Source organism: Phyllopteryx taeniolatus, chromosome 13, assembly GCF_024500385.1.
Source record: "Phyllopteryx taeniolatus isolate TA_2022b chromosome 13, UOR_Ptae_1.2, whole genome shotgun sequence".
Lineage (NCBI taxonomy): Eukaryota > Metazoa > Chordata > Actinopteri > Syngnathiformes > Syngnathidae > Phyllopteryx > Phyllopteryx taeniolatus.
Window position 1 is genome coordinate 16,579,748 of NC_084514.1, and position 27,491 is coordinate 16,607,238.

General features: G+C 40.4%; 2 protein-coding genes across 2 annotated transcripts in view; one reads left to right on the top strand and one right to left on the bottom strand.

Moving 5' to 3' along the window:
- Positions 1–35: 35 nt before the first annotated feature.
- LOC133487539 (putative E3 ubiquitin-protein ligase UBR7) lies at positions 36–7,379 on the bottom strand. The gene is made up of 11 exons (XM_061794257.1): positions 7,130–7,379; positions 6,841–6,974; positions 6,020–6,080; positions 5,347–5,442; positions 5,216–5,269; positions 4,676–4,781; positions 4,472–4,593; positions 2,763–2,951; positions 1,493–1,649; positions 1,353–1,414; positions 36–435 (listed from the first exon to the last, which is right to left on the bottom strand). The coding sequence occupies exons 1-11, from the start codon at positions 7,247–7,249 to the stop codon at positions 352–354; spliced, it is 1,185 nt and encodes a 394-aa protein (XP_061650241.1). The 5' UTR covers positions 7,250–7,379; the 3' UTR covers positions 36–351.
- Positions 7,380–8,475: 1,096 nt separating this feature from the next.
- Positions 8,476–27,491, top strand: part of itpk1b (inositol-tetrakisphosphate 1-kinase b) — a 35,722-nt gene continuing 16,706 nt past the window's right edge. The window contains exons 1-3 of the mRNA XM_061794673.1: positions 8,476–8,696; positions 9,130–9,307; positions 17,182–17,206. Coding sequence (XP_061650657.1) covers positions 9,213–9,307; positions 17,182–17,206 — 120 coding nt within the window. The 5' untranslated portion in view covers positions 8,476–8,696; positions 9,130–9,212. The remainder of the gene's footprint in view (positions 8,697–9,129; positions 9,308–17,181; positions 17,207–27,491) is intronic.

Consider the following 27,491-nt stretch of genomic DNA (forward strand, 5'->3'; position numbering starts at 1 on the left):
CACGTTTTGTCAATGAAACAATTCTTACTGGTGAATGGTTGACAATTATTCTTTACTAAACTGCCTATACTACAATTATCCCCATGTAACACTTTGCAATATGTCTTTAACAGACTTTTTCAAACATCCAGTGCTGAAACAAAACCGGTGACAAATGCACATGCATGAAGTAACAACGAGCCTTCTTGTTAAACTTCAAAGTTAAGGCATCTTGAACAGAAACAAGCCTGCTTCTGACATTTGCACTATTTCTTCTAGATTCATTGGTTGCAGCATGAACACCCCTTTTATTCAACAGGGGGGAAAGAAACGTTCAGAGTTTTCATCAAAAGCAGCACAGCCCACGTTCAGTCATTGGTAGCCCATGTTGGTCCTGCGCCGTTTTTTAGCCTGCAGCTCCTCGAAAAACTGATGCACGGCTTCTGCAGTGATCACCTGAGGGAAAAGGAATTCATGGATCAGCTTTGGGCTTTGTCACAAGGACAACAATAGGAGATGGTAATTGTGTCAAAGCAAATCTCTGGAGTCAAATGAAGTTGGACAATTTGGAAATGAACCAATTTTCTGGATAAATATTAACATGTAGAGTCAGAGAAAACTTAATTGGTCAAAGTCACACATGACTTCAGTTCCGTTGGTGGGCAAAGTATGGCCCGCAGGCCACATTTGGCCCGCCGTTCACCTCTCGTGCACATTTTGGCAAGAGTGACTGCGAGCTTTGCTATTTAATCCTCAGTTACAAATATAGTTTAAATATGCTTTTGTATACTATATTTGCATGACCTGGTGTCGGCTGCCCAAAGAGCTGCCTCGCTTGCTCCTAACCCGGAAATGCACTTCCAGCATTGTGTGAAAGTGAAGCCATCCTCCACAAAAGGATCCGGTACACAGGAGATCTCTGGTTCCAAAATGCTTAGGAATGTCTCCAACAATAATTTGACGCCATTTAAATTCCTCAACTCCTCTGAGTTTGCCAGGCATTGCAAAGCTTTGCAGATGACGCAACTATGTTGTCACTCAGACTTTTTCCCCAGATGAGTGTGAATGTAGCAACCGCGAAGTGGACAGGTACTTCAATAATGAATCTGATCGGATTGTTTACAAGCCTTATGATGTTTATGGTCTTTTGCATTCAATTGACAAGACTGCACAGATGTTAAACTTAAACCAGGTCACAAATGCATTTTGACCTATGTTATGGATAAAAACGTCGTAACAATTTCATTTTAATGGAAGGGGACCTTTAAACTTCATCTGTGACTGACCTGGGCCATCCTTTTTAAAAAATCAAATATGGCCCTTGAGCACAAACGTTTGCCCACCCCTGGCCCGCATACAGTTGAGGTCCTTACCTTATTTTCGGCTGCACATTGGTGAAGAAATGTGGTCAATGCAGTCGTTAGCTCATTATAACCTAAAAGGAAGAAACCGCGATTAATAGGAGCACATAAATGTCAGTGTAAGCACTGAGAAATATTGCAGTAGTTCTCACCGTAAATGAACTCTAGCTGCTGGACTCTGTTCATTGAACTGGTCACTGCCATCAGCGGGTGCTGCCCAAATGGCTCCACCAGGCCTCTGTTCTCATAGGCCAGAACCGAGTCGGACTCGTCCATGAGGAAATGGACCTGTGCGGCTACGTAAGCCCTCTGTGAAGCACAGGTATGACAAATGCTTTATACAATTGACCTGATCTGCACCTCATGGGCAAAAGTGGAAGCTCAAACTCGTCCAGGGATGGGCAAACTTGTGTGTATTTTTTTAAAACAAGACAGACAGGCCAAGTGAGAATGTGTTTGCAAAATATGTAAAATTGTTTGTTATAATAATAAAATACTGCTGTTTATAAATGTTATTTTAATTATAATTAAGATAGTTTGCACATTTAAAAAAAAAACTTTGTCATATTTGTTTAAACTCTGCTTGACCTGACAGTAGTAGTACATGAGTAAAATGATGGCCCCATCTAGTGCCTCTAATTGAATTTGCAAGAACCCCCCGCAGCTGAGGAAAAACAACCAATCAGAGACAGAAGGGATGACCGATGAGGTGTCAATCATTTCATTTCAGTGTAGTACTGTCAGGTCACACTGACAGTTATGACAAAATGTTAATGTTTTTGAAATTGCAAAAGCCCCTTTAAATAACCAATTATTTTAGTCAGTAAAAATTTGAAATATATATGTATAAGAAAATGTACTTTTTTTATTTTGAATAACTCCTTTAACACAATATTTTAATTGCATAAATGAATAAAATATGAATAAACTTGAAATGTATTTATTTTATTTCAATTAACATTTTAATTTGTTTTCATATTTGCTGATTTGGTAATGCAACAAATACAATAGTTTAATAAAAATTCAGGTTCGTTGTAATATATAATGAATGAAATGACCGATTGAGCTTTTATTTTGACCATGCAGTACATAAAGAAACGGAAAATCTACTGTATAAATATCCCGTACTGAAACAGGAGTAGAGTAGCAGGAAGTTAAAACTTAAATTATAATGTATTACCCAATTATCTAATGAAATAAAATAAGCAATGTATTTTTTAAAAATCAATTAAATGATTGAATTAGATAAATGAATGTAAAAAAAAACAAATACATTTTAATGAACACATTTTTGGGCTAAATTAATAAAACAAATACTACACGACTCTTGATAATGTAAATGCTTGGTGGGCCGGTTTGAAGAACAGAGCCCGCGGGCCGTGGTTTTCCCACCCCTGGGCTAGTCTTACGCCGGAGACTCACCTTGCAGCTTGTGCAGGTGCACAACCGAGAGCGCCAACCGGAAGGCCAAAACACGGCACCCCGTCGAGGCCTCGCCACATTCTGGGCCCGGAGATCCTTCAGCTTGCAAGATGCCGTTCTGGTCTCCCCGGGTCGGTCTGTCATGTCATCGTGGCTCCGTTTACAAGGTAAGCTCCTGGTTGCCGCTCCCTAACCCGAGACAGGGCTGTGAGTTATAGCGTGACACCGCTCCATAAAACACAAGATTCACCCAGCGAGGGCGAGAAGATCAGGCGGTGAAAATGAGCGCTTTACAGTAAAGCTGGCCTATGAAGTGCGGCCAAAGCTGTCTGCAGAGTCAGAGATGGAGGGGCCGTGTGGGTCATGTCTCCTCTAATTACCCAAGAGAAGGCCTGCTCTCTGGCCTGTCGCGTTGCTCTACTGCGCCATCAAGTGGCGGGAAGGAATGCAGCAGCTGCTACATGAATCCCTCTTGACAGTTTCAACATTACATCTCGTGCCTTTTCATTTAAAACAGTGGCCATATCACACAGGAGTATACATAAAAGATGTGCTTGCCAAATACAAGAATTATGCCATTCTGCTCATAAACATGCATGAGCTATGAAATGTTAATATTACAATGAACCCCATTTATTGAAGGGGGGTACAATCCAGACCCACCTGCAATAAATGAAAAACCACAATATAGAGACCATAAAAAATTTTACAATTATTTTACCCCTCACACATGCTTTAAACACATGGAAACACTTTTTACAAAAAAAAATACAATTAAAAAAAAAACACTTTGGAGTCTTGAAATTTCTCAAAAAAATACATTATTGCAAAATTATTAAAGGAGGTAGTAAGTGGCCCACAAACTATGTTTTAAGAATGGTAGCTTGAATGTAATACAAATAATCGATTAAAGAAAAATCTATTTTTTAAATAAAGAAAAACTATAGAAAGAAAATATGAAAAAACAAAAATGTAACTTTCAATATAAAATCTGGAAATCCTTTTATGCCTAAGGCCTAGTACACACATAAAGATAATCAGGCTGTTTTTTCCTCTCGATTTTGTCGCTTCCTGACCAATGATGACAAACGGCAGACTATTGTATGTCTTATAAGACTATCCTACAAGATTATACTGTAGTCTGAGGTGTGTTAAGATTGAATTTGTCCAAAAAAATAGTGTCCGAAACAGGTCGGGGCCGACAATCTTAAATATGAAACGTGTTCGATATTTACGACCAAAACTCTTCATGTGTGTGGGGAAAGGTAACTACTGTACTCCTGAGTCATGACTCCGTGAATTGTGACGTGAAACAAATTGTAGCCAATTAAGAAGCACCTTGACTGAGGAACAAGGAACTCGGTTCATTGATTTCTTAAACTGGAGGCATAATTTGAGTTTGTGCCATAGTCTATATCAGTATACTAAGCCAAGGCAATAGTCCATAGTCATAAAATGTTGCATGGAAAACACTGTTATAAAAATAAAACAATTCAATGAAAAACAATAGGAAGTGGTAACTGAGCATGCCTTCTTGTACCGCATGGCAACATATTGTGACGCCGCTGTACAAACTAGTTTGTTCTTCAACGTTCATAACCTTGAAACCTCCGTATGTCAAGAGCCTCATAAACCAAGGACCGCTAGTATTCGATCAATAAAAAGTTGCACAGCTCAAGTGATATTCGTCCAAGTAATAAGAGCCCTACCTCCTGGTCCTTGTATTCAAGACTGGTGGAAGGTTCTTCAAGGCTAATTTTACTTGACTCCGAAACGTGCCGCTTTTCTTCTACTTCCACTACATCCACCTCTTCATCCTCCTCGGGTGAAACTGAAAAGGAGACAAACGTGTAATGAATGCAACATGTCTGGCGCTTGTGCGTTTGTTCTTGTCACCTCGGAGGGAGAATTACCTGCAAAGTGAGCAGCATACGTCCACAAGAACGGAGCCTTGTTCATGCAGGCCTCGCACAGCATCTCCTGCAACTCCTCGGGCTCAGCCACTGTGCACCGCAAATGCTAAATGAAGAATCCAAGTGTCAACTACACCATCCATCCTTTTTTTTTTTTTTTTTTTTTTTATATAAACTGCTTGTCTTCATTTGGGTAGCGGAAGCCTATCACAGGGCACATTATAGACAAACAACCATTCACACGAGTTCACGTTTACGGATAACTTTATGCAGGGATGAGCAAAGTACGGGCCAATCCGTTCTTTAAACCAGCCCATGGACATTTACACTATCAAGAGCCCTGCAGTATTTGTTAACTACATATATATATACATATATATATATATATATATACACATATATATATATATATATATCTGTATATATATATATATATATGCACATTTTAACAAATGTGCATGTTTAATTTAAAAAAAATACTTCATTTATTATAATTATAAGAATTAGATCATATCATTATACAAGGTGAATCATGTTTACCCTGGTATGAAACCAATCCTCGCAGACGACACACTGAATCATCTCATCGTTGACCTGTGGAGAAATGACTTGAACTTAGCAAACATCAGAAGGTGACCAAATGCAGGCACACAGATGAACAAACTGTTTACTTGATCCTCCATGTCAGGATACGGCCGGTCGCATGAGCAGTAGCAGCCAGAGAAGTTGTGATTGTAAAGGTTTCTCACATTTTCCTCATCTTTGGCCTGCCAGAGCAGAGAGTGATCATAATCATCAAAATACATTTAAAACAATCATAAAAAAAAAACAAAGAGCATGTTGACCTCATGAAGTCCAATGCGCGAGCTGCTCATCTTCATGTCACTCATTGGCCATATGCATTTAGCTCCATTTAAAATTTGTATATGCAATTGATATTCAGTTTATTGTATTCCACTGGGCAGCACAGTGAAGGCTTAATTGAAGACTCTAAATCAGGCATCCAGCAATGTCCAACAATCCAAGACTTCCAAAATGGCTGACAGGAAGAGGACAGGCTTAAGCAGAACATTTTTTAAATAAACCTTCAAACGAGTATTTAAACTGCAAACTTTCATAAATTAATTACAAACTAAAAAAACATTCGGAAAACAATCAATTATTAGTAGATTAAACTAAATTGGGCTCCTTACTTTTTGACTGCCCCACATAGATGGATTTGCATGGCAGGCCAGATCAGATTCTTTTGTATGAATTATAAAACTCGCGTATTGGATCTCGTGAGATTAAGTGAGCATGTTGTGGACTGTCTATGTTTTAAGATAACAGAAAAGGAATTCTCACCGGAATGAGCTGACACCGGAATTCCCCAAACTTGCCATTTCCACAATCACAGCGAAAATTTCTGTGTCATGAAAAGCAGGAAGAGAAACTTTGTTAGATTGCATTTTATTCTAGCCACCATGTTATTACATTGAATACATATATTAACACATTTGCTTTCATCGTAGGCCCCATGGTGGAAATCGTCAGGGGTGTAACAGTATGCCAAATATTGTTTTATATTTACGGTTTGGTTCACACTGGGTACAGCAAGGGACTAATATGCAAAACAAACTGCTTGCTTTTGTTTAGAAAGAAACAGACTTCACGGCATTTAAAATAAAACATCAACGGCTTTTTTTTTGGGGGGGGAGGGGGGGGAGTGCAACAACAATAGTATTTCTTCTTTTTGGGAAATTAATGATGTTGACCAGTGCAACAGTAACAGTTTGAACGGTGTGAATTATTATGCTATAAAAACACTAATAATGGCATTTATTATTGCTTTAGCTTTATGTAGCTGTTTAAATGCCTCTGGAATTTGTACTGATCGTTTTGTTTTTTTTAAGCATAGGGCTGCCATAATGTCAGAGGCTGAACTGCGCTGTAATTGTTTACAGACTAAGCCGCAGGCAGTTCCACTTCTTGCAGAATATGTTCTGTGCGGGAATCCTAACAATCACCTCACCCCTGTCTTTAGTTATCGTCATCATTCACTTCATTCACTAGTTTTGAACCAAAGTCAAGGAAGATTTGAAGCCAACTTTTGCGGGCCACCAAAAGAATAAAAAATGACATGGCGGGCCAGACCCAGCCCGCGGGCCTTGACGTTAAGAGCTAACCTTTTGGTGTACAGTTCAAAGATGTCATGTCCATCGTGGCATTTGTTGGCACAAGCCAGGCAAATGCCAGCAGGCTGTGCTGCATTGGGTGTGCATGTGTTGCATGCGAACACCGCCTGCCTCTTCACATAGCCCTGCAACAAAAACACACACAAATGCAGCTTAAAAGCCCGCAAAAAATAAAAGTGGCCGAGATCCATAGGAAATAAATGTACTGTATGTTGTGTCATTCATTTGTGCCAGCACAACATTCCTTTGCATGGATGGGAGACAAAGGCATGCTTCTTACCCGGGAATAAGAGCAGTTTTCTGGGTCACTTCCTGCCAGTACGCACAAAGCATTCTCCAGATCCTCCTCGTTTGCAAGAAGATCGTCAAGGTTGGACTCCGCTGTCTTTGTCTCTGCCATAATGGGGGAGGAAAAAGCTCACAGTGCTGGAGTGAGGAGAAGGGCAAAACAATGTTGTAGTTCCGGGCGGGAGTTTGGAGCATTACCACGTGCCGGAAGTGACGTACCGTCGGTGACCGCCCACAAAAGCCGTCTGCATTTATTTCAACCTCCTCTTGTTTCTTCAGCTTGAGGAACGTCAATAATCAAAGCCATTTATTTACGATTCATTTTTCAATGTGTTTTATTTAGATCCCTTTTTCCTGAGTAATGTTAGCTACTTGTTGCAAAAAGTAGCCCAACAGAGGGCGCTACTACTTGTTTTTCTTTCTTTCTTTCTTTCTTTTCGCCATTGGCGATGCAGTACAACAAATAAAAGCGAAGTGAAATACTTTATTGAATTTAATTTGTGTTTTGTTGATTATAAACTTGTTCATCATAAACTTTGCTCAGAATATTTCCCATGACTAATACAGTCTCAACTTGTCATTTTGACATTCGACCTGCACACTTTAGAACAGTAATATTTATTTATTTATTTGTTTATTACAATACAATTGAATAACATTCAATTAATATATTACTGTTGTTGTTCATTATAAACCTGGCTCAGAATATGTTCCATGATGAATACAGTGTCGCCTTGTTATTTTGACATACTCCACATGCACTTTTAAATGATTTGAACATGTAAGTATTACGACAGAAGGTACAAGTTACCTGTTTAGCTCCTGCTGCCATTCAAGCAACACATTAACAACTTTGTGTTCAATTAAACAGGCGTAGAAGTCTTTTTGTGGGTAAATTTAGACGAGATCATCATCATTTCAGTATTCATACTTTTCGTGACATTTTTGTTTGGTGGTGTGCCTTGAGCGTTTTCTCATGTAAAATGTGTGCCTTGGCTCAATAAACGTTGGGAAACTCTGGTTTACATCTTTCTATTCATATACTGGAACTATGATAACAGGAACCACAGGCTCAACTTCTTTGACCACATTTGGTTGCATTTGCTTACCATCGGAAATTTGAAGTTTTAATCTATTTCCAACGATTTAGAGTGTAATTAGAGTGAAACAAAAAAATACTTATTTGGGTACTTTATTGACCGTTGCTTTTTTTTTTAACAAATAATTGAACGTACAAATAAGGGAGAAATAAAATAGTCGCACTCAGAGTGAAAATATATATTTTTTTAAAACGAAATAGGGAGCGGTCATTTCCGAGTAGAACTTGGAGGCAGCACCAGCCTCCGGGATCCTGGGTGTGTGCAGTCAGTCAGTCAGCACAGGCAGGCGGAGAAAACACCAGCAGCCACATCGCAGCGTGAGTCCAGCCGTGCCTGTCAACTGTCACCTTGCCTGGAAACTTCTCCCTTTGCTCCATCTGGCGGACCGAGAATGGGAAACTACCCGAGCTAGTTCCCGAAGAGGACCTCAATTCAGGGGCGGACTGCCCAAAGTGCCAGGTGAGTTAGCTCTCCGCCGCGGCGCCTCGTCGCCAGCATTAATCGCAGCCAGGGCACTTCTTTCATGTCTGAGCGAACACTCTTTGAAATGTTCTGAATGCGGCATTTACGCATTGGCCTGCTCCCCAGTTTTGGCGACTTGCTAGCGGTCGAGTGCAGCGCCATCGTTTGGAACCAGCGAGCTAGCCAGCTAACATTAGCAAGTGAAGTTAGCTTGGAGGGGCGCGTGCATGAGTTTGACTGATGCTCCACATAATCTGTCAGGCTTCCAAGCTGTTTTGTAATTGTTTTTTTTTGTTGGCCACAAACTTGACATACCTGTGATAGGCGCCTGTATCTTTGAACGACACAAGCCATTCGTATTGGAGTGAAGAGATTTCACGCAGCTTTCCTGTTTTTTGTTGTTGTTGTTGTTGTTGTTTTGTTTTTTTAGATCGATCCCTCATCCAGTCAGCTAGGCAGTGAGTCAGTCCCATCCTTCACGTCCAGGGAGGGGATCCAGGCGCCTCAGTGGAGATGCAGACCTTCCTAAAAGGCCGGAGAGTCGGCTACTGGCTCAGTGAGAAGAAGATGAAGAAACTGAATTTTCATGCTTTTGCAGATTTGTGCAGGTATGTGACAGCGTTTTGAGTACCTGACATTTGCACGAACAGCAGAAGCGCTAAAGTCCAACACAAGCCATTCCGTGATGCTGGTTGACTTCCAAATTGTTCGAATTTAAAAGCACATATACCTGTAGGAAATAGTGTGGCATGGCCCTAGTGGTTAGCACACCTACCTGACTCACAGTGGAGGTGCAAATGCAATGATTAATCGACAACTAATCAATTATTAAATTAATCGACAACTATTTTGATACTCGATTAATCGTTTCGAGACCATCTGAAAATTGTCCAAATCCTCAGAATTTCAGTCTCTCAACAGTAAATATTCTCTGTTTTGTTTTGCCCTCTGTGAAAGCAGACTGATTATCTTTGTCTTTAAACAAAATAAGATATTTGCAAACATGTGCTTTCACTTTGGAAAACAATGATCAAGATTTTTGCCCATTTTCTAACATGTTGTGGGCCAAACCAGTAATAGTTTCTGCACTGTCAGTTTGAAATAATGTCTTTATTTTGATTGAAGGAATGGAAATTTAAAAAGGATGGAAATATAATCAACGTATCTATCAATTATTAAAATCATCGTTAGTTGCAGCCCTAATCCTTAGTGGCATTTGCATGTTCTCACTGTGCTTGCGTGGGTTTTCTCAGTCTATTCCTCCCACATTCCAAAACATGCATGTTCAGTTAATTAAAAACTCTAAATTCCCATAGGTGTGAATGCTTGTTTGTCTAGATGCCTCATTCACCCAGGTCATTTACTTTTCTGGGCATTGAATCAATAGCAGCTGGAGTGTTCTGGTTGTCTTGCTCCGCCTTACGTCGCTGAGCTACTCCATCCCTACAACCCTGCCCGGGTGCCTCAGGTCAGCTGATCAGCTGCTGCTTGAGGTACTTAGGTCTAGGCGGAAGCTCAGCGGTGATAGGGCCTTTTCCGTGGCTGGTCTCTCGCTGTGCAATGACCTTCCTCTGCACATTACAGAATTGTTTGGTTTTTCTTTGTTTAAAAAAGACTTACCTGGTCCGTCCACCAGGTAAGACAAGACTTGCCTGTTTTTTAGGTGTACAAACCCAAGTATTTATGTGCTAAATTGGAGGCACACCCCAAGCCCCAAATGGTATCACTCTTTTGGAATGCAAGACGACAGCTCACATGCGACCCTAATGACGACAAGCACTATAGAAAATGGATAGACGGAAATAATGTGAAATGATTTTACAACCCCAATTCCAATGAAGTTGGGACATTGTGTTAAACATAAATAAAAACAGAATACAATGATTTGCAAATCATGTTCAAACTATATTTAATTGAATACACTACAAAGACTAGATATTTAATGTTCAAACTGATAAACTTTATTGTTTTTAGCAAATAATTATTAACTTAGAAATTTATGGCTGCAACATATTCCCAAAAATCTGGGACAGACAGGGTCATGTTTACCACTGTGTTACATCACCTTTTCTTTTAACAACATTCAATAAATGTTTGGGAACTGAGGACACTAATTGTTGAAGCTTTGTAGGTGGAATTCTTTCCCATTCTTGCTTGATGTACAGCTTCAGCTGTTCAACAGTCTGGGGTCTCCGTTGTCGTATTTTACGCTTCATAATGCGCCACACATTTTCAATGGCAGACAGTTCTGGACTGCAGGCAGGCCAGTTTAGTACCTGCACTCTTTTACTACAAAGCCATGCTGTTGTAACACGTGCAGAATGTGGTTTGGCATTGTCTTGCTGAAATAAGCAGGGGCGTCCATGAAAAAGACGTTGCTTGGATGGCAGCATATGTTTCTCCAGAACCTGTATGTACCTTTCAGCATTAATGGTGCCTTCACAGATGTGTAAGTTACCCATGCCATTGGCACTAACACAGCCTCATACCATCACAGATGCTGGCTTTTGAAGTTTGCGTCCATAACAGTTCGAACTGCTCTAAGTGCTAGAGGACTCTGCATCTTTTTGCACAATTGTCAAAAAAAAAAAATAATGTACCGGCATTACCAGACATAATGCATATTTGTATGTAAGTCGGAACGTGGCACATTGTATCACTATCTTACATGCTAACGCAGTAAGTCATAAATACAATAAATATTTATATGCCAAAAAAAAAACACTTGTAGGCCACAAATATAAAACAATCAAATGAAAAGCAATGAGTATTTAACCATGAAACATTATGTATGTCTTTACTCCCTGTAGTACCACCTGTAGGAGGTTGAAATTCAGAGGGTCCCAGAGACCCCCTCTCCACTCTAAAAACAGCTCTAATTGCACTTCAAATAACTTTTCATTTTGCCAAATCATCATCACCACTGCACTCCTGTGTTCGTGCACACCTCCTGTTACATCAGAAAGATTTCTGTGGTCTGCATGAATGCACAGAGGGAATACCGGAGTCAAGCCCTTGGTTGGCAAAGGTTGTGTTTGTTATGTCTTGAGTGGAAGCTTGTTGAGACATGGCACTCAGAGCAAGAAGAGTGTGTGTGTGTGTTAAATGTGTCAAGTGCTCTAGACACAGAACCTTAGAAAATCAACGTAATTTATTGTTTTGAGGCAATTATATAGTCCAAGGCATTCTACAAGTGTGGATATGGAAAGGTAATACGCTGATAATAATTATAGGCCGCAGTCTGGGGATGTTATTATTTGCCCTTACAGTTGAAGCATGGCCATAATTAGGATTTTGTCAAAGTGTTTTTTTTTTTTTTTTTACTATTACGATTGTTCTGCAAAATCCTCATCACAGGTGCTGCTTGTAATCATATTATAAATAATAGTCTGCTGGACATACTTATACGTATTATTTAAAAAAAAAAAAATTCAAACGTCATATCTGTTTAGACATGTAGTCATAAAAAGGGATGAAAATAATTGATTGTGTGGAGTTGATGGTTGATTAATCATTTCCTGAAGCAGTTGAGGCCAAATGGAATGCACACCGAAACTGCAAACAGCAGAGGCTATGTTGATTCAGTCGTAGCTAGTTTGCTGTCTAAAGATGATTTCCACAGACCTCCACTACTGCACAGTTCATTCGGACGCATTATACTGCTCACTAACATACAGACAAGATTGTTGTTAATTGTATACAGTAATCACCTCATATTATATTATCACCTCATATTATTACATTGACTGTACACAATTGGCTCTACATTTGATTTGTATCTTTTTTGTTTAACTCATAACTTGTATTTGAAAAAATAAGTCATGGAAAATAGAGACAACCAAATACTTAAGTAGACAACTGTTGTTCAATTTATGTAAGTAAGGGATTTGTTTTGGGGGCAAATGCTTGTAATATACTGTATTTTGAAGTTTATTTTCTTTATTTATTTTATTATTATTATTATGTTATTTTAATTTTTTTTTTTGCAAATTTGGTACAGAATTTCTGCCCAAATGGAAGGAACAAATGCATAGAGTAGAATTCACCTGCTTTCGTGGGCCGCATAAAATGATGTGGTGGGTGGCATCTGGCCCGTGGGCCTTGGGTTTGACACCTGTGCCTTAGCATAATTCCTAGTTTTTGACCTTGTTGTATGTTATCCATCGTCAAGGGTGTAAAGCGTTGTCAGAAGTAGGACGTGATTTTCTCGAGCACTTGTGACCTTGGGATAAACTAACCTACTATGTATATCAGATTTGGAACATGCTCCCATGCAATTTTAGCCACAATATTTAAACTATGACGTTTGCCAAATATATATATCTAAAAAAAAAAATGCATATCTGTGTTTTAAATTGGTTCACTGCTAGTGTGTGAAAAAGCATGAGGGTTGTTGCCTCATAAAGTGACCTGATTGAGCCAGCACAGAACAGATTACCCCACTGTAATCCTCAAAACATTTTTAATCTGTTTTAAACTCCCAAGGAACCACCAGTCCCTGTTCTAGAGCCTACCCAGACCTGGACCCACTGTTTTTAAAGGTGGAAGGTCAAAAAGAAGGAAGAATAAGGCAAGAAGTGGATTTAAATGGAAAATAGATACTCCCCCCACGCCACGTGATTGTTTCTGCTAGTGACGTCAGTTACAGTAGTTCTCTTTTTGCTGACATTTCCCCTGTCACTGTTTGAGAAATGAAAAGTCATCTTCAAGAGGAAGGAAAAGATGGAAGTCAGTGAATAGGACTCTCACATGTCAACATTAGCTGCATTTTGTGTTATCAGGAGGTCCTTACTCAACAGTCTCTGGAGTTGTTGTCATGTACATTATGACCAAACAACCATTACATGTGTTGAAATGTTAATTTAATGGTGGCAAATTTTCTAAATGCTTTTTTAGAAAACACATTTCCTTTCACCAAAATGCACCATAATTAAATACTGCACTAGTGATTTGTTCCAGTTTATCATGTGGCATGCAGCTGACACTGAGACCGCTTCCTTGCCTGTCTCATGCAGCTGGACTAGAGGATCCTGCGAGTCAGGTGCACTCTCTCAGCAATGCTTTCAAGCCTCATAGGCTTATCCTAGTTTCCTTGTGTGTGCGTGCGTGTGTGTGTGTGTGTGTGTGGCCGTATGAAAACCTCCCCCTACTCATAACTAGGTTGTAAAATAGCTGATCCATTAAGGGCAAACTGCATGTGCATTTGATAATGCAAAAATCAAGTTGTCAATTTCACTGCACCCAAAACACAACAGATTAACATGTCTCTGTAGTTTTAATATTTCTTTTTACTTATTTTCAGTCAGCTAACAAGTTAGTCAGAAATGCACACACCTTAACCCCCCTCACCTATATACTACCTACAGTTTTTTCTCTTACATTTGCCAGTGGATATCTGCAGGTATAGCTCACAACTTAAGTTAGATTACCATCCACTATGATAACACAATTCTGTTGCCACGCTTATTGACAACATGATATTAAACTTTGACCACAACCTGATTTCCACCAGTCTGCTACAATGCTGACTCTCGGTAGGACGTTTGAGGTTGAACAAAATCCATACTGGCACTGGCAATTTGGTTCAAAACTATTTTTCCCATTGGAAATATTGAAACTAGAAATATTCAGTTTTAGTGGCAAACTGTGTGCATCATAAAACCTTTAGTAACTGTACAGTTTTAAGTAACGTTTCAACTAGGGTTATGCACAAATGGGTGTTGACTCGACTTGTCATTCGAGTCCAACGAAAAAAGACAGAATCAGAATGTTCGGATTCAAAATCACAACGAATCAAAGAATACCATTCTCGGTACTTTATTCTGACGAGCTGCAACTACTGCTACACCACATTCGCTTAGAAAAAATACACAATATTTCACAATGCGATTTTGACTTAGTGCGCATGGGCATGTGTGCAGTTTTACTGTAGCTAGCAAGTCCTGCAGCTGATCACAGATGCACTTTAGACGCTGACAATTTCTTGGGATTCCCACCGGGTCTCGTAGGTCCCGTGAGATGGGAGTGACTTTCATTATTAATCAGGATTTGGCAGGAGCGGGAGCAAAATTCACCGGGATTGGAAACCCTGATGGGACCTGGGGACCTTCACGATATTAATAAAAACAGAGCAGGATTGGCTTGGAGTAAAAAGTTGGGGAGGATGGAAGTGGGATTCGGAAAATATTGGGAGTGAATGGGAAAATCTATGAGTGGGAGGGAGCATTTAAAAAAAATATATATATATATATATTTTTTTTTTTTTAAATCATACTTTCAAAACAGTCATGCTCTCTGGTCGGTTACATATGCTAATTATTTTATGTGATGGCCAAGGTCTGCACACCAGAATGAAGAGCACAATGCCCATTGAATTATCATGATGTACAAACTGTTTGATTCTTTAAATTCTATTAAATTACATTATTACCAAAAAGAACCACGTAAAAACCTTTGCTTTTGTTTTTGGGGGCGGTGGAACGGATTCATGGCATTTCCATTCATTTTTAAGGGGTAAAGATAATTCAAGATACGAGTGTTTAGATTTAGGAGTGTGGTCACAGAATGTATGAAACTCGTAAATCAAAGCATAGTAGTAGTATTAAGTGTATAAGCACAGCCTTGTTTCAGAATAAATGTTGGGGAAAAACACGCAAAACCTAAGAAATAGTAAAACACATATCCAGAATGAATCCGGCAGTGAAAGAATGATGGTCATTCCTACTCCGAAGTTTTGTGTAGTTTAAATGGTACATTTCTTTTCTGAATTCCATGTACACTTGTAAGGCCCATTTGAATATGACTATATATCATATAACTAGAATTCTAACTCGGAAAAGCGTGAAATCCGACAATCAGGACGAGTGACAGCGGAGTGCCTGGATTAGCGGTGAGATTATTTCATCTGTCCTCGGATTTACAATAATTATTTCCCAATGGTGTGGCTAACACAAAGTAGGCACTAAAGTAACAGCCGAAGTCAATAAGCCATATTTCGGTGGTTGAGGGGAACTGATCGGATGCATTTAGTGTGGAATTACAGGAACAAGCTTTCTTTATCTCTTCTTTTAAACTGGTGACTTCGGGGCACTGACACACCCACTAAACTTTGTAACCTGTCGACATGTACTGTCAGGCAGCAGGCTTGTCTTAGCGTACGATAAAAGTCAAACAGTTCATGCATACATGATGATGCCACCTCTGATGATAAAATCTTGTGCGTCACCGGTGTTTCTTCACATTTTTGTGACGCCGGCCGGCTTGTTTCTGTCATCGGTGTTCTAAATGACATCCATATTCAAGACGGGGTGACACCATTGACGACTGCATTCACAGGGCATGAAACGAGCCAGCAGCTGCAGTATTAAATGTCTACATTGTTGTGTAGCGGTGAATAGCCGAGCTGCTGTTGTCATGGGGATGTAACCTCAAAAACAACTAGGACGGACAAGGCCGAGTGCTAAATTGTTTTTTGACCTTCCGGCAAATACCAATACAAGTTTTTGTTTGTTTATTTTGTTCTGTCTGTTTCAAGCCAAATGTTCTTTTATTTACTGATTTATTGATTTTTGTTTTGCACTTTCTATGATAGCAGTTGTGGAGCAGAATGATCTTGGTGTTTCAAACTAATTTATACACAGCGTTTATGTGACCAGTGTAGTGGTATGAAATATTATAAGAATTCCTCTCTTATAAGGAGTCAAATGGTTGCCAAGCAACGGCTTTTAACTAAAAATATCCCTGATAAGTTAAAATGTTCCAAAATGGGGGTTTGCCTTACAGTTGCAACAGTCCTACTTTGCTCTCTCTCTCCCTCTCTCTCTCTCTCTCTCTCTCTCCCTCCCTCTCTCTCTCTCTCTCTCCCCCTCCCTCTCTCTCTCTCTCTCTCTCTCTCTCTCTCGCATACTTTCTCTCTTTCTCTCTACATTATGATTTAGCTATAGTGTAGATCTCAGTGTATAACATCCAGGCTTAGTCATTTAGCTATACGAGCTGTTGTTTCACTCACATGGAGAATAATTCTTTGAACATACTGTACAATAAATCTTTATAACCGAGGATAATAATGTGTCTGATTCATTCATGAGTTTATAGCAATTGTCTTTTATTTATTCACAAAGTATGATCCCTGCGAAATTAACCTAAAATCATTAGAATGAGGAAGAATTACTATACCTCTTGGGGTATTTGGTTTTAGTTTAAAATTATCTTTGCTCGCTTCACATTTACTTTGTGCTTTGGTTACCATGCCCGCCATTTAGGCAACTAGTCAAGACTAAACTAACTGCAACCTCTGCTAGTTGCTGCGGAGTAGCGGCACCCTGGCTGTATTGATGCAAGACAAAGTATAACATATCTTTGTTTATACTGAAATATCAGCCAAATTCCACATGATCAACAACCATCATCGTGCCTATGACTAATAATGTGTTATTGACTGTTACTTTTATCTCACTAATACTTTGTCTTGTTTCTTTTTCAGGAAAAGAGGGATAGAGGTCGTTCAGGTAAGATAATATACCGTGTTTTGCTTTTTTGTTGTAATAACACTTAGTCTGGAAATTGTTTCTTCTCTGTACCAAATCGTAGATTGCAATGGCAGTTTTATTTCTCCTTCACACTGCTGTGGTTCCTCCCTACATGTCTGATGTTGTTTTCTTCACTGCTGTTCTCAGTACACTCCAGAAAATGTTGAGCTTTGATTTAACATTATTTCAACACCTGGGGCTTTGTGTCAAAATAATTTGTTTGTAAGCACTAAACTACAGTCAAATTATGTTTACATTTGCTGTTGTTGCTCACAAATGCTAAGATTTTAGTTGAGGCTTTACGCCTCTTTATACTCTCACGCTCGCGCAGCCGACAACGTCCGCATTGCATCACGTGACTGACGAATTGGCCCCTCTGCGTTGCTTGACGCGCACACAATGCCGCGGAGATCATCTCTCGTGATTGGTCCGTTTTAGTCACATGCTGTGATGACGTACTCAGCGTTCTGCCCAGTTCCACGTAGCACCTATGCCTTCTCGATCGATTTTGCAGCATAATTAAACGTATCATCTGGTCATTTAGGTCCATTTGTTCTAGCAGACATTGTTCCATGGTCGCCATTGTTGTTGCTTTGTTCCTTGTTACGGAAAGGAAAGTAAAAACGGCTACCGGAAATGGCCAAAAAATGCAGAGGAAACTCCACCCTGTAGCGACACCCCCGACTTGGAGCACACTTTCAAAACAGTGCCCGTGTTGCGCTCGAGTACAAAGGCAAACTGCATGCAGGATAGCCCCAGTGACGTCAGCGCGGTCGCCACCTGTGCGAGTATAAAGAAGGAGGACCAAGCCTTTTAAGCATGCCACCTTTGTTCTTCCGGGCTTAATTCTCCCTATGTTGTAAAACCCACAGATACCAGTTAGTCGCTACTCAGGTTGCTCTCCTTTTTTCGATAGTGACGCTTATTCTTTGATGCCCCCCCCCCCCCCCCCAAACCCCCATTAACAAATTTATTCACTTGCATTGGAAACAATCTTTATAAGCAAGTTATTCATTTTAGAAGTGTCTACATCAATTCATGCCCAAAGAGAGGAGTGGAAATATAGTTTGTGCACACCCAAATTTACACAATTTTTATTTATTTTCTTACATTTTCAAGCGAGTCACACACAAGCAGTTTTACCGTACATGTCTGATGGAAAAAGAATGCATGTAACATCCATGCTATGCATGTTAATCTGATACACAGTTAACTGGATTCTGGATAGTGTGGCGCAAATGAAATAAATTCTGTTCCTGCCGGGGTTACTGTATTAAATGCTGTCCTCAGAGTAGGAAAGAATGCAGCAATAAATGCTGAACAAAACATTTCCCTGTGCAAGTACACACTGCACATTCTGTAAAATAGTAACTGTACTTCCATCCATTCTCAATACAAAATCCTGGGAGCTCAGTGCTGAAACGTGCTTGTCATTAAGATGGAATAGGAATGGATCCAAGCTTTTCTTTCAGTCACAGTATCTTGGTGTGGCACTTGTTTCCCCTTAAATTTAGGAATATTTTTTTTGTTCTTGCTGCACCGTCGATTGCAGAACACCCAGTTAGAAGCTGGTCATGGGAATAATCCCAATGTAAGCATGCTTTGCCTCCCACTGTGCTTTCAGCTATTCAGATACTCACAGCAGCTCGCAGATCCAGAGACTTAAACAGCCCTCCACACTTCACTGCATTTATTTATCTGTGATTTTATACCCCCCTCCCCATGCAAAAAGCATAAACATGATACTTGAAGCAATGATGTCACTGCCAATTAAAAGAGCTCATCTTACACTTAGTGCAAACACTAGTGGCAGTGGCTATATCTGTGATGCACCCAGTGCCAGCCAGCGCCCTGTACTGTAATGGCCACATCACAAGGAAAATAATGACAGCCATTGTAAGGCCTCAGCCCTGTTACACAACTCTGTGTACAAAGCTGTCTTCTCCTTTTTCACTGGTGAATTATGTGCTACACAGTCCATCAACTGTGTTGTTTTGTTTTTTTAATCAATGCTGCATTTTCAAACCCAGTGATAGGGAGAAATACCTTCTCCTTTTTGTGGCTCTATGCACTACTGTGACTTGAAAATGATCATAAATGTCCACGCTAGATAAAAACTCTAGAAGTCTAGTGTACAATAAATACCACAAAACCTTGCCCCAGAGACTGACTAATCCCAGTGATAACAAGACAGCCTTGTATATTCTTGGATGACTTAATTGTGTTTCTAGCGTGGAAAAAGAGCAAAATACTGTGATTTGCTGGCAACTAAGTCTGGGTCAGCTGGGATGGGCTCCAGCACATACGTGGCCCTGGTGGGGATAAGCGGTGTAGAAAATGGATGGATGGGGAAAAAATATGTTGTCAAAAAGTCAAACGTGGTTATTAATGTACAATACAGCAAGCCTTTTGAATTTGGATTGGCTGTAAATGATCCATATAGGCAAAATGCGGATTACAAAAGTCACCACATGCACACAGCGCAAAGCCTATAAGCAAGATTCACACATGCATTTGTATTACCGTAATAATATACAATTAACCCACAAAGTAAAAACAAATACAAAGAGCAGCCTGGAGGAGGAATTTCACGACAATATGAATACATACAGTCGGAAACAATGAAAATTTAACTAATGTGTTCCATAGTCAAACAGTCCCCACCATAAATCCTTTATTAACTGTACATTTTGAGTGTAACACTAGTATACAAATAGGTCAAATGTTGTTTAAAATAATAATTATGTAACTTTGATCATGAGTGACAATATTGCTTTCACTAAGAAGCTGAGTCATGTCACATTAACACTAAATGCAGCTCACTCTTCATTGTACATGCCTTTCCCTACTCTATTATTATTGTCAACATAGCCATATTGTATTGAGTAACCAGGAGAGAGTGAGAGACTTGTACCACATTCTTACCTCACATTAAGTTCCACTCACTTGCTATGATTTTCATCACATCTGTCACTATCGGTACCCTCCAGCGCACACGCGGCCCTAGTGGGGATAAGCGGTGTAGAAAATGGATGGATGGAGAAAAAAATATGTTGCTTGTTTTTCTCAATGTCTTTGTCTCAAAAGTATTCTCTGTCAATTGACTGTCTATTGTCGTACTAGAGCAGATCCAACTACCGGAGACAAATTCCTTGTTTTTTTGGGGGGGACATCCATCCATTTTCTGGGCTGCTTATCCTCACAAGGGTCACGGGAGTGCTGGAGCCTATCCCAGTATGGCAAAATAAAGATGATTCTGATTCTGATCACAAAAACAGCATCAACAAGTTTGTAGAGTTCTTTTGAAGTATAGGTCTCGAATTACGTTTTGAACTCTAGGCAAATTTTCCTGGAAATGTTTGCTCAAACCTTTTGTGGTCCAACTGGTGGCATTCCACTTAAGAGGTTCCGCTGTCCTCGGCCTGATGTTGTCACCTAAATCAGTCATATTCAAAGGATATCATTGCTCAGACTTGACGCATTAAGAACCCCCCCTGCCCCAAATCACCTGGCAGCCCCTGTAGCTATGATAGTAATGACATATTTTGTAGGGTTTCCTTCTCCACTTTTTGCCCGCTCCTTTTTTAGCATCTCATATGTGACCATTTGGCACAGTGACTTGTCTTTTGATGTTTAAAAAAAAAACCTCGCAATGTCTGTCATATGTGGTATATGTGGTGTAAGACGTTAGCTTCTCCAGGGATTTGGCGGTGATGCCATCTTGTGTAACAGGATAGTTTTTAAATGAAGCAACCCTTGGGACTTGATTTTCTCATTTCTATGTGGAAAAATGCTCTGGTATTATCGCAGCCAGGATTGTCACAGCTGGAAACAGAAGCTTCTTTTTTAAAAATGTGTTCTTTTATATAATTGTTTCCTCAGGCGCTAGCTATTAAGAAATAAGAAAGAAAGAAAGAATTAAGAAATATCATGTAATATAATGTTTGTCGCTACTTCCTATAGTTGACATCATATTGTTCTTTTTTTAGGCCGCAAGCTAGCTAAGACAGAAACAGTGCCTCTGCTGGTTGCAGCCAAGGAGTGTGCTCCATTTTGCTTCAAGACTGGATTAATCTACAATCTAGTCTAAACAATTGACAGAATTCTTAACAATCAATTTATCCCATAATCATGCCCATCCCTGATACCTACTGCCACTAGGAAACTTTGTCAGAGAGCTGTGGAATTGAAGTCTGTTAATATGTAAATTAGGTTAAGACAGAATCGAACAGTGTCCTCAGCACAAGGGAAGATAATCGGTGAAAGGAATTTTCTATTGCGCAACATAGTCAATGGCTTTTAGCCGTGAGCTCCCAGTTTGTATGGCATATGTTTTTTAGATTTAGGATGACCTTCATGTTGTTCCCCTCGCACTGTATGTTTAGCCTCGTCTCTCACGCTAGAAAGTCAAGTGCCACACTGCCTACTAAATGAAACATTCATCACCATCCGATCTTCATGTGCACTCTGTCAAAGCAAGCTTAGGAACAAAGTTCAAGCCAGGTGAGATCACACTGGGAAGTGGACCTCTCATTGATAAATCACCTCAGCCATGAGACGATTGCTTCGTCACATGGTTTGACTAATTACCATTGGCTTTGGTTTTCTAGTTTTTAGGTCAACGAAAACAAAGCAACCAATCTGTTATTTTTCCCATTGGCATCATGCAGCCAACATTTTACTTTGTAGTGTTTTATGTTCAGCAAGGTTATGTTGAAAACTGAAGTCCTCCTATGACCTCTGTCTCCAGTGTTTGTGCAAAATATTTTATTTCCCATGAATGTAGGGCTCCCGGCCTTGCTATAGAGCTACATCAAAGCTGGAAATATATTGGCCCTGACCTAGCCTCTCCCCCCAGGATCCAGCGTGTTTTCTGTGCCGTCCATCACTACCACAGCTCTTTCCTAGCCCTCGGTCCCAGAGGGGTCAGCAGAGACGTCAGTTGACATTTCTGCTTTTAGCAGCACATCAATGACTTTACCGCTGGGTTTTTGGTGGGAGCTTGAAAGTAGACTCATTCTGTCTATGCACAGGATGATTTTTATTCTCTCCAATGTGTTTTTGTCACTAGATGCTGTTTTGTGTTCAGCGTTTATTAATTTTTGAGAACATCACCTCAGTTTGGCCTTAAACCAACGCTAGAATGATGACAGAAAACAACATGCTGTATCTTTTGCTGATGAGGCCATTGTCACAGCAGCTCATGTTTTATTCCCAGGTGGGAGTTAACCACAGGTGACAGCATACCTTTGAGTTTTGACTAAACTATGGTTATATAAGACAAAAATAAACAAAGATGCTAAAGCTAGCTTACCCTGTTGCTGTGCCTTAGCTCTGGACACTGCACTTCTTTTTTTCTTTATTTATTTATTAAAAACATTTTTTGGGGGGGGAGTCCCGTCTTGAAGATGTGGACATCATCAAGATTGGTATGATGGCAGGGCTGCAGAGGATTCCGGAAGAGTCCTTGCATGAGTGCATGAAGGCATGGCAGAGAAGGCTGGGAAAGTATCTTAGATGCCAGGGGGATTACTTTGAAAGGGAAAACTCGTAGTTTGGATTTGAACCATATCTTTTGTGACACCAGTCCTGAAACATTACTGACACACCTCCTATTCAATTCAGTATGATTTTGAAGTGGAAAACTGAGCGTCCCAAATCAAAACGAGTAGCGCTGAACCAAGCCAGTATTGTGCAGTAGTAAAGCCATTAATGACACCATCGCTTAAATTATGGATGGAATCTACTACTATAGGATCTGACGTTATTATTTGTCATTGGCAGAGGTATGTGTGCTATGGGTTGCTCTTATGTTTGGGTCTACAATATTACATAATTTTGTTAGCAATTGTGTTGATGCACGTAAAAATGTTGCTTTAATGTGGATATACTGTTTTCATATTGCAGAATGAAATATAGGTTTTCAGGTTTTCCGATTTTTTATTTATTTTTAATTTTTTTTTCGGCCCCTAGGGTCAGTATGACTGGAACTCCTGTTAGATTTTAAATTCTCAAGGTGGTTGAAGTAAAAAAAAAAAAAAAAAAAAAAAAAAAAAACGGAATCAAGTGATGTTTTACAGATTTACACCTTGGTGCCGGAACAATTACATAATGTGTAATCTATCACCTCTCACAATCATTAACTGATATAGTGTTCCTCTGAATGCGGCCCGCCCTCAACTCACTGAAACCAGGCATTGTTTTACGATACTTACATTGATCGCCCCCTGTGTGACTAAGGTGTATAGGTGGCAGGTTTGCATCCTGTGCCGACTGCAGTCTGACATTAGTAGGTTTATTTGCACAGGTGTCTCACTATTTTTAATTTTTTTTATTTTACATACAACGCCGTTGTCCGCATTCTGCTAATGTGAATTTGAGCTGGTTAAGTTTTGCGTCATTTTATGAATCCTAAAGTGCTTTTAAATATATTGTTACTTTGACCCAAGTCGAGTACATTTTATCAGTCAGTCAGACATTTTGTCTTAGTACTTTTATAAAACACATGGCCAAGGTCTGGAATCTGGATTGAGCTTTCAGATTATTTTTATCATAAAGTACATTTTCCACAACACTATTAACCCCCTTGATATGCACATCGAAGGCTAATTCATCCCTCTGTCTGACTACTCCATCTTCAACACCCTAATTGAGAGGGATCTGCTAAAATGCTATGCTATGCTACAAAAAATCCCCAAAACCTCTGAACATTATTGTATTTTCTTACTTTTAAAAGCGGGCTCACACAAAAACAGACAAAATGCTCTTTTTGTTTTGATGCTCTTTTGTCAAAACAAACAAACTGTGAAAAGGACTGAACTTTTCTTGAGTGAAGTGCTTGTCAGCTAAAATCTAGCTCTGGTCAAATTGTTATTCAGGTGTGTGTGTGTGCGCACGTGACCGCACTAAGCACTTATCTCTCTCTAAGAACTGGATTTTTTACTTGTGAATCACTTGGCCAGTGTAAACAATCCCCTGACTGGAATACATTTTAAACCAAAGGTGAATTTGATATCTGTTGACTATGCTGTGCATGTAACGAACGCCTGTCCCACATCTGGTGAAAGATAGTTTGCATGATGACATCAAGAAGTGATCGTGAAATCCAAAGCAAATATAACTTGAACCTCTTGGAAGTTAAAAAAAAACTGTAAAAAATCATTTGAAGCAACATGGCGCCAGCTAAGTCCTACACCACACGTGGCCACTCCTGCAGGCAGCATTATTCAGATCAATACGAAACTAAAATCAAAGACTAGGTTCAGAAGATTCAGAGATGATCCCATTAAATTTAAAAAACAAAGAATACCAATTTATTATTTTTTTCCATTTTATCTTTATCTCCGTCTGGATTTACACTTTTTTTTTTTTTTTTTTTTACAGTGTATATACACATATTTTCATAGTCCAAAATCTGTGATGACCTTATGATTATGATTACCTAACACGTTAAAAAAAGAGCCACATGCACACATTCCCAAAATGCACATACACAGCTACGCAAGTGTCAACATCGGGCAGTGACAACACGGAAGTTAACAAAAAATAAATAATATAATTATAATAATTGGTTTTAATCCAGGTCACGATGTTTCTCCAACTTTTTTCCTTATGTTATTGTCTATGCGCATCTAATGTTCCATACTTAAACTTCAGACGATATATTGTGGTTCATCGTTGGTGCCCCCGCTATATCGCAGTCCAAATTTAGAGTTGCGTGACTTCGGTGTAGTACCATGTTGTGTTTCAACATGCCAGGCAGCTACTGGTTCTGCTTGTGGACGATATGCAGCGTACTTAAGAGCAAGAAGAAGAGGCAGAGAAGGTTCCCAACTAAGCTACAGTAATAGACGTTGTTCCCACAGAGCAGAGAGAATATATGTCTGTGAGTGTTGTTAAATGCTCTGTTTGTACAGTATATGTTGCTGCTCTCCATGTGTTAAAAGGAGAAGTTGTTTGAAGGTTTACAATTACAGTAACATATACAGTGGATAAGGAAAGTATTCAGACAACCTTAAAATTTTCACTCTTTTTTTTTTTATATTGCAGCCATTTGCTAAAATCATTTAAGTTCATTTTTTCCCCCCCACATTAATGTACACACAGCACCCCAGCACCGCTGGGGACTCCATCGTTCTGCTAGGGGGGGGACTTCAATGCTCACGTGGGCAATGACAGTGAGATCTGGATGGGCGTAGTTGGGAGGAACGGCCCCCCCGATCAGAACCCGAGTGGTGTGCTGTTATTGGACTTCTGTGCTCATCACGGATTATCCATAACGAACACCATGTTCAAGCATAAGGGTATCCACACATGCACTTGGCACCAGGACACCCAAGGTCGCAGTTCGATGATCGACTTTGTGGTCGTGTCATCGGACTTGCGGCCGTATGTTTAGGACACCTGGGTGAAGAGAGGGGCGGAGCAGTGCCTCCCTGGTAAGGTCTATTCAGGGGTGCTGGAGAGGAGGGTCCGTCGGGAAGTCGAATCTCAGATTCAGGAGGAGCAGTGTGGTTTTTGTCCTGGCCGTGGAACAGTGAAGCAGCTCTACACCCTCCGCAGGGTCCTCGAGGGTGCATGGGAGTTCGGCCAACCAGTCTACATGTGTTTTGTGGACTTGGAGAAGGCATTTGACCGTGTCACTCAGAGAGTCGTGTGGGGGGTGCTTCGGGAGTATGGGGTACCGAACCCCCTGATACGCCTGTTCGTCCCCGTACGACTGGAGTCAGAGTTTGGCCCGCATATCCGGCAGTAAGTCAGACTCGTTTCCGGTGAGGGTTGGACTCCGCCAAGACTGCCCTTTGTCACCGATTCTGTTCATAACTTTTATGCACAGAATCTCAAGGCGCAGCCGAGGCATAGAGGGGGTCCGGTTTGGTGGCCTCAGTATTGCATCTCTGCTTTTTGCAGATGATGTGGTTCTGTTGGCTTCATAAAGCTGTGAACTCCATCTCTCACTGGAGCGGTTCGCAGCCGAGTGTGAAGCGGCTGGGTTGAGGATCAGCACCTCCAAATCTGAGACCATGGTCCTCAGTCAGAAAAGGGTGCCGTGCCGTCTCCAGGTCGGGGATGAGATCCTGCCCCAAGTGGAGGAGTTCAAGTATCTTGGGGTCCTGTTCACGAGTGAGGGAAGAATGGAACGGGAGATCGACAGGCGGATCGGTGCGGCGTCTGCAGTGATGCGGACTTTGTATCGGTCCGTTGTGGTAAAGAAGGAGCTAAGCCGAAATGCGAAGCTCTCAATTTACCGGTCGATCTATGTTCCTACACTCACCTATGGTCACGAGCTGTGGGTCGTGACCGAAAGAACAAGCCGGATACAAGCGGCCGAAATGAGTTATCTCCACAGGATACCCTGTGGAGATAACTCATTTCGGCACCCTTAGAGATAGGGTGAGAAGCTCGGTCATCCGGGAGGATCTCAGAGTAGAGCCGCTGCTCCTCCACATCGTGAGGAGCCAGATGAGGTGGCTGGGGCATCTAATTCGGATGCCTCCCGGACGCCTTCCCGGCACGTCCCACCGGGGGGAGACCCCGGGGACGACCCAGAACACGCTGGACAGACTACGTCTTTCGCCTGGCCTGGGAACGTCTCGGGATCCCCCCGGAAGAGCTGGATGAGGTGGCTGGGGAGAGGGAAGTCTGGGCGTCCCTGCTAAAGCTACTGCCTCATGACCCGCCCTCGGGTAAGCGGCAGAAAATGGATGGATGGATGGTTTTATTTGTCAGTTTTGAAGAAAACTTCAATCTGGGCATTACAAACAGCTTGAAGTAAGGAAGCAGGCATTAAGTAATACTTTAAAAAGTGTTTTATTTAGTTTCAATGTGTATAAAGCATATAAGAAGGGTAAAACTATATAAAAAATAATTATATGGTTTATAGAGCAGATTTTCACCTATTGCAGCTGGGTCTGGAACGTAGGCCTCACTTTAAACAGGAGTTTACTGTATATATAATGGTCTATGCTTTCATTATATATATATATATTTTTTTTAATGTGGGTACTATATTACTTGTTCGTGCAGAAATGTGTATGTGTGAAAATGGCGTTTTTCAATGATTTCAGGCTCGTTATGGGGTCCATCTGTCTTGTGCACGCTGCAGTCACATTGGCAGATATCTGATTCATGTTGTATTTTTATCCACATTTGGATAAAGAGGCCTCTTTCTGATCAGAAGATGTTAAATGTAATACAGTTCCCCCCCACTCTTTATGCTGCAATAACTCATTGTATACCTTTGACCATGTAGTGCCAGCATTAG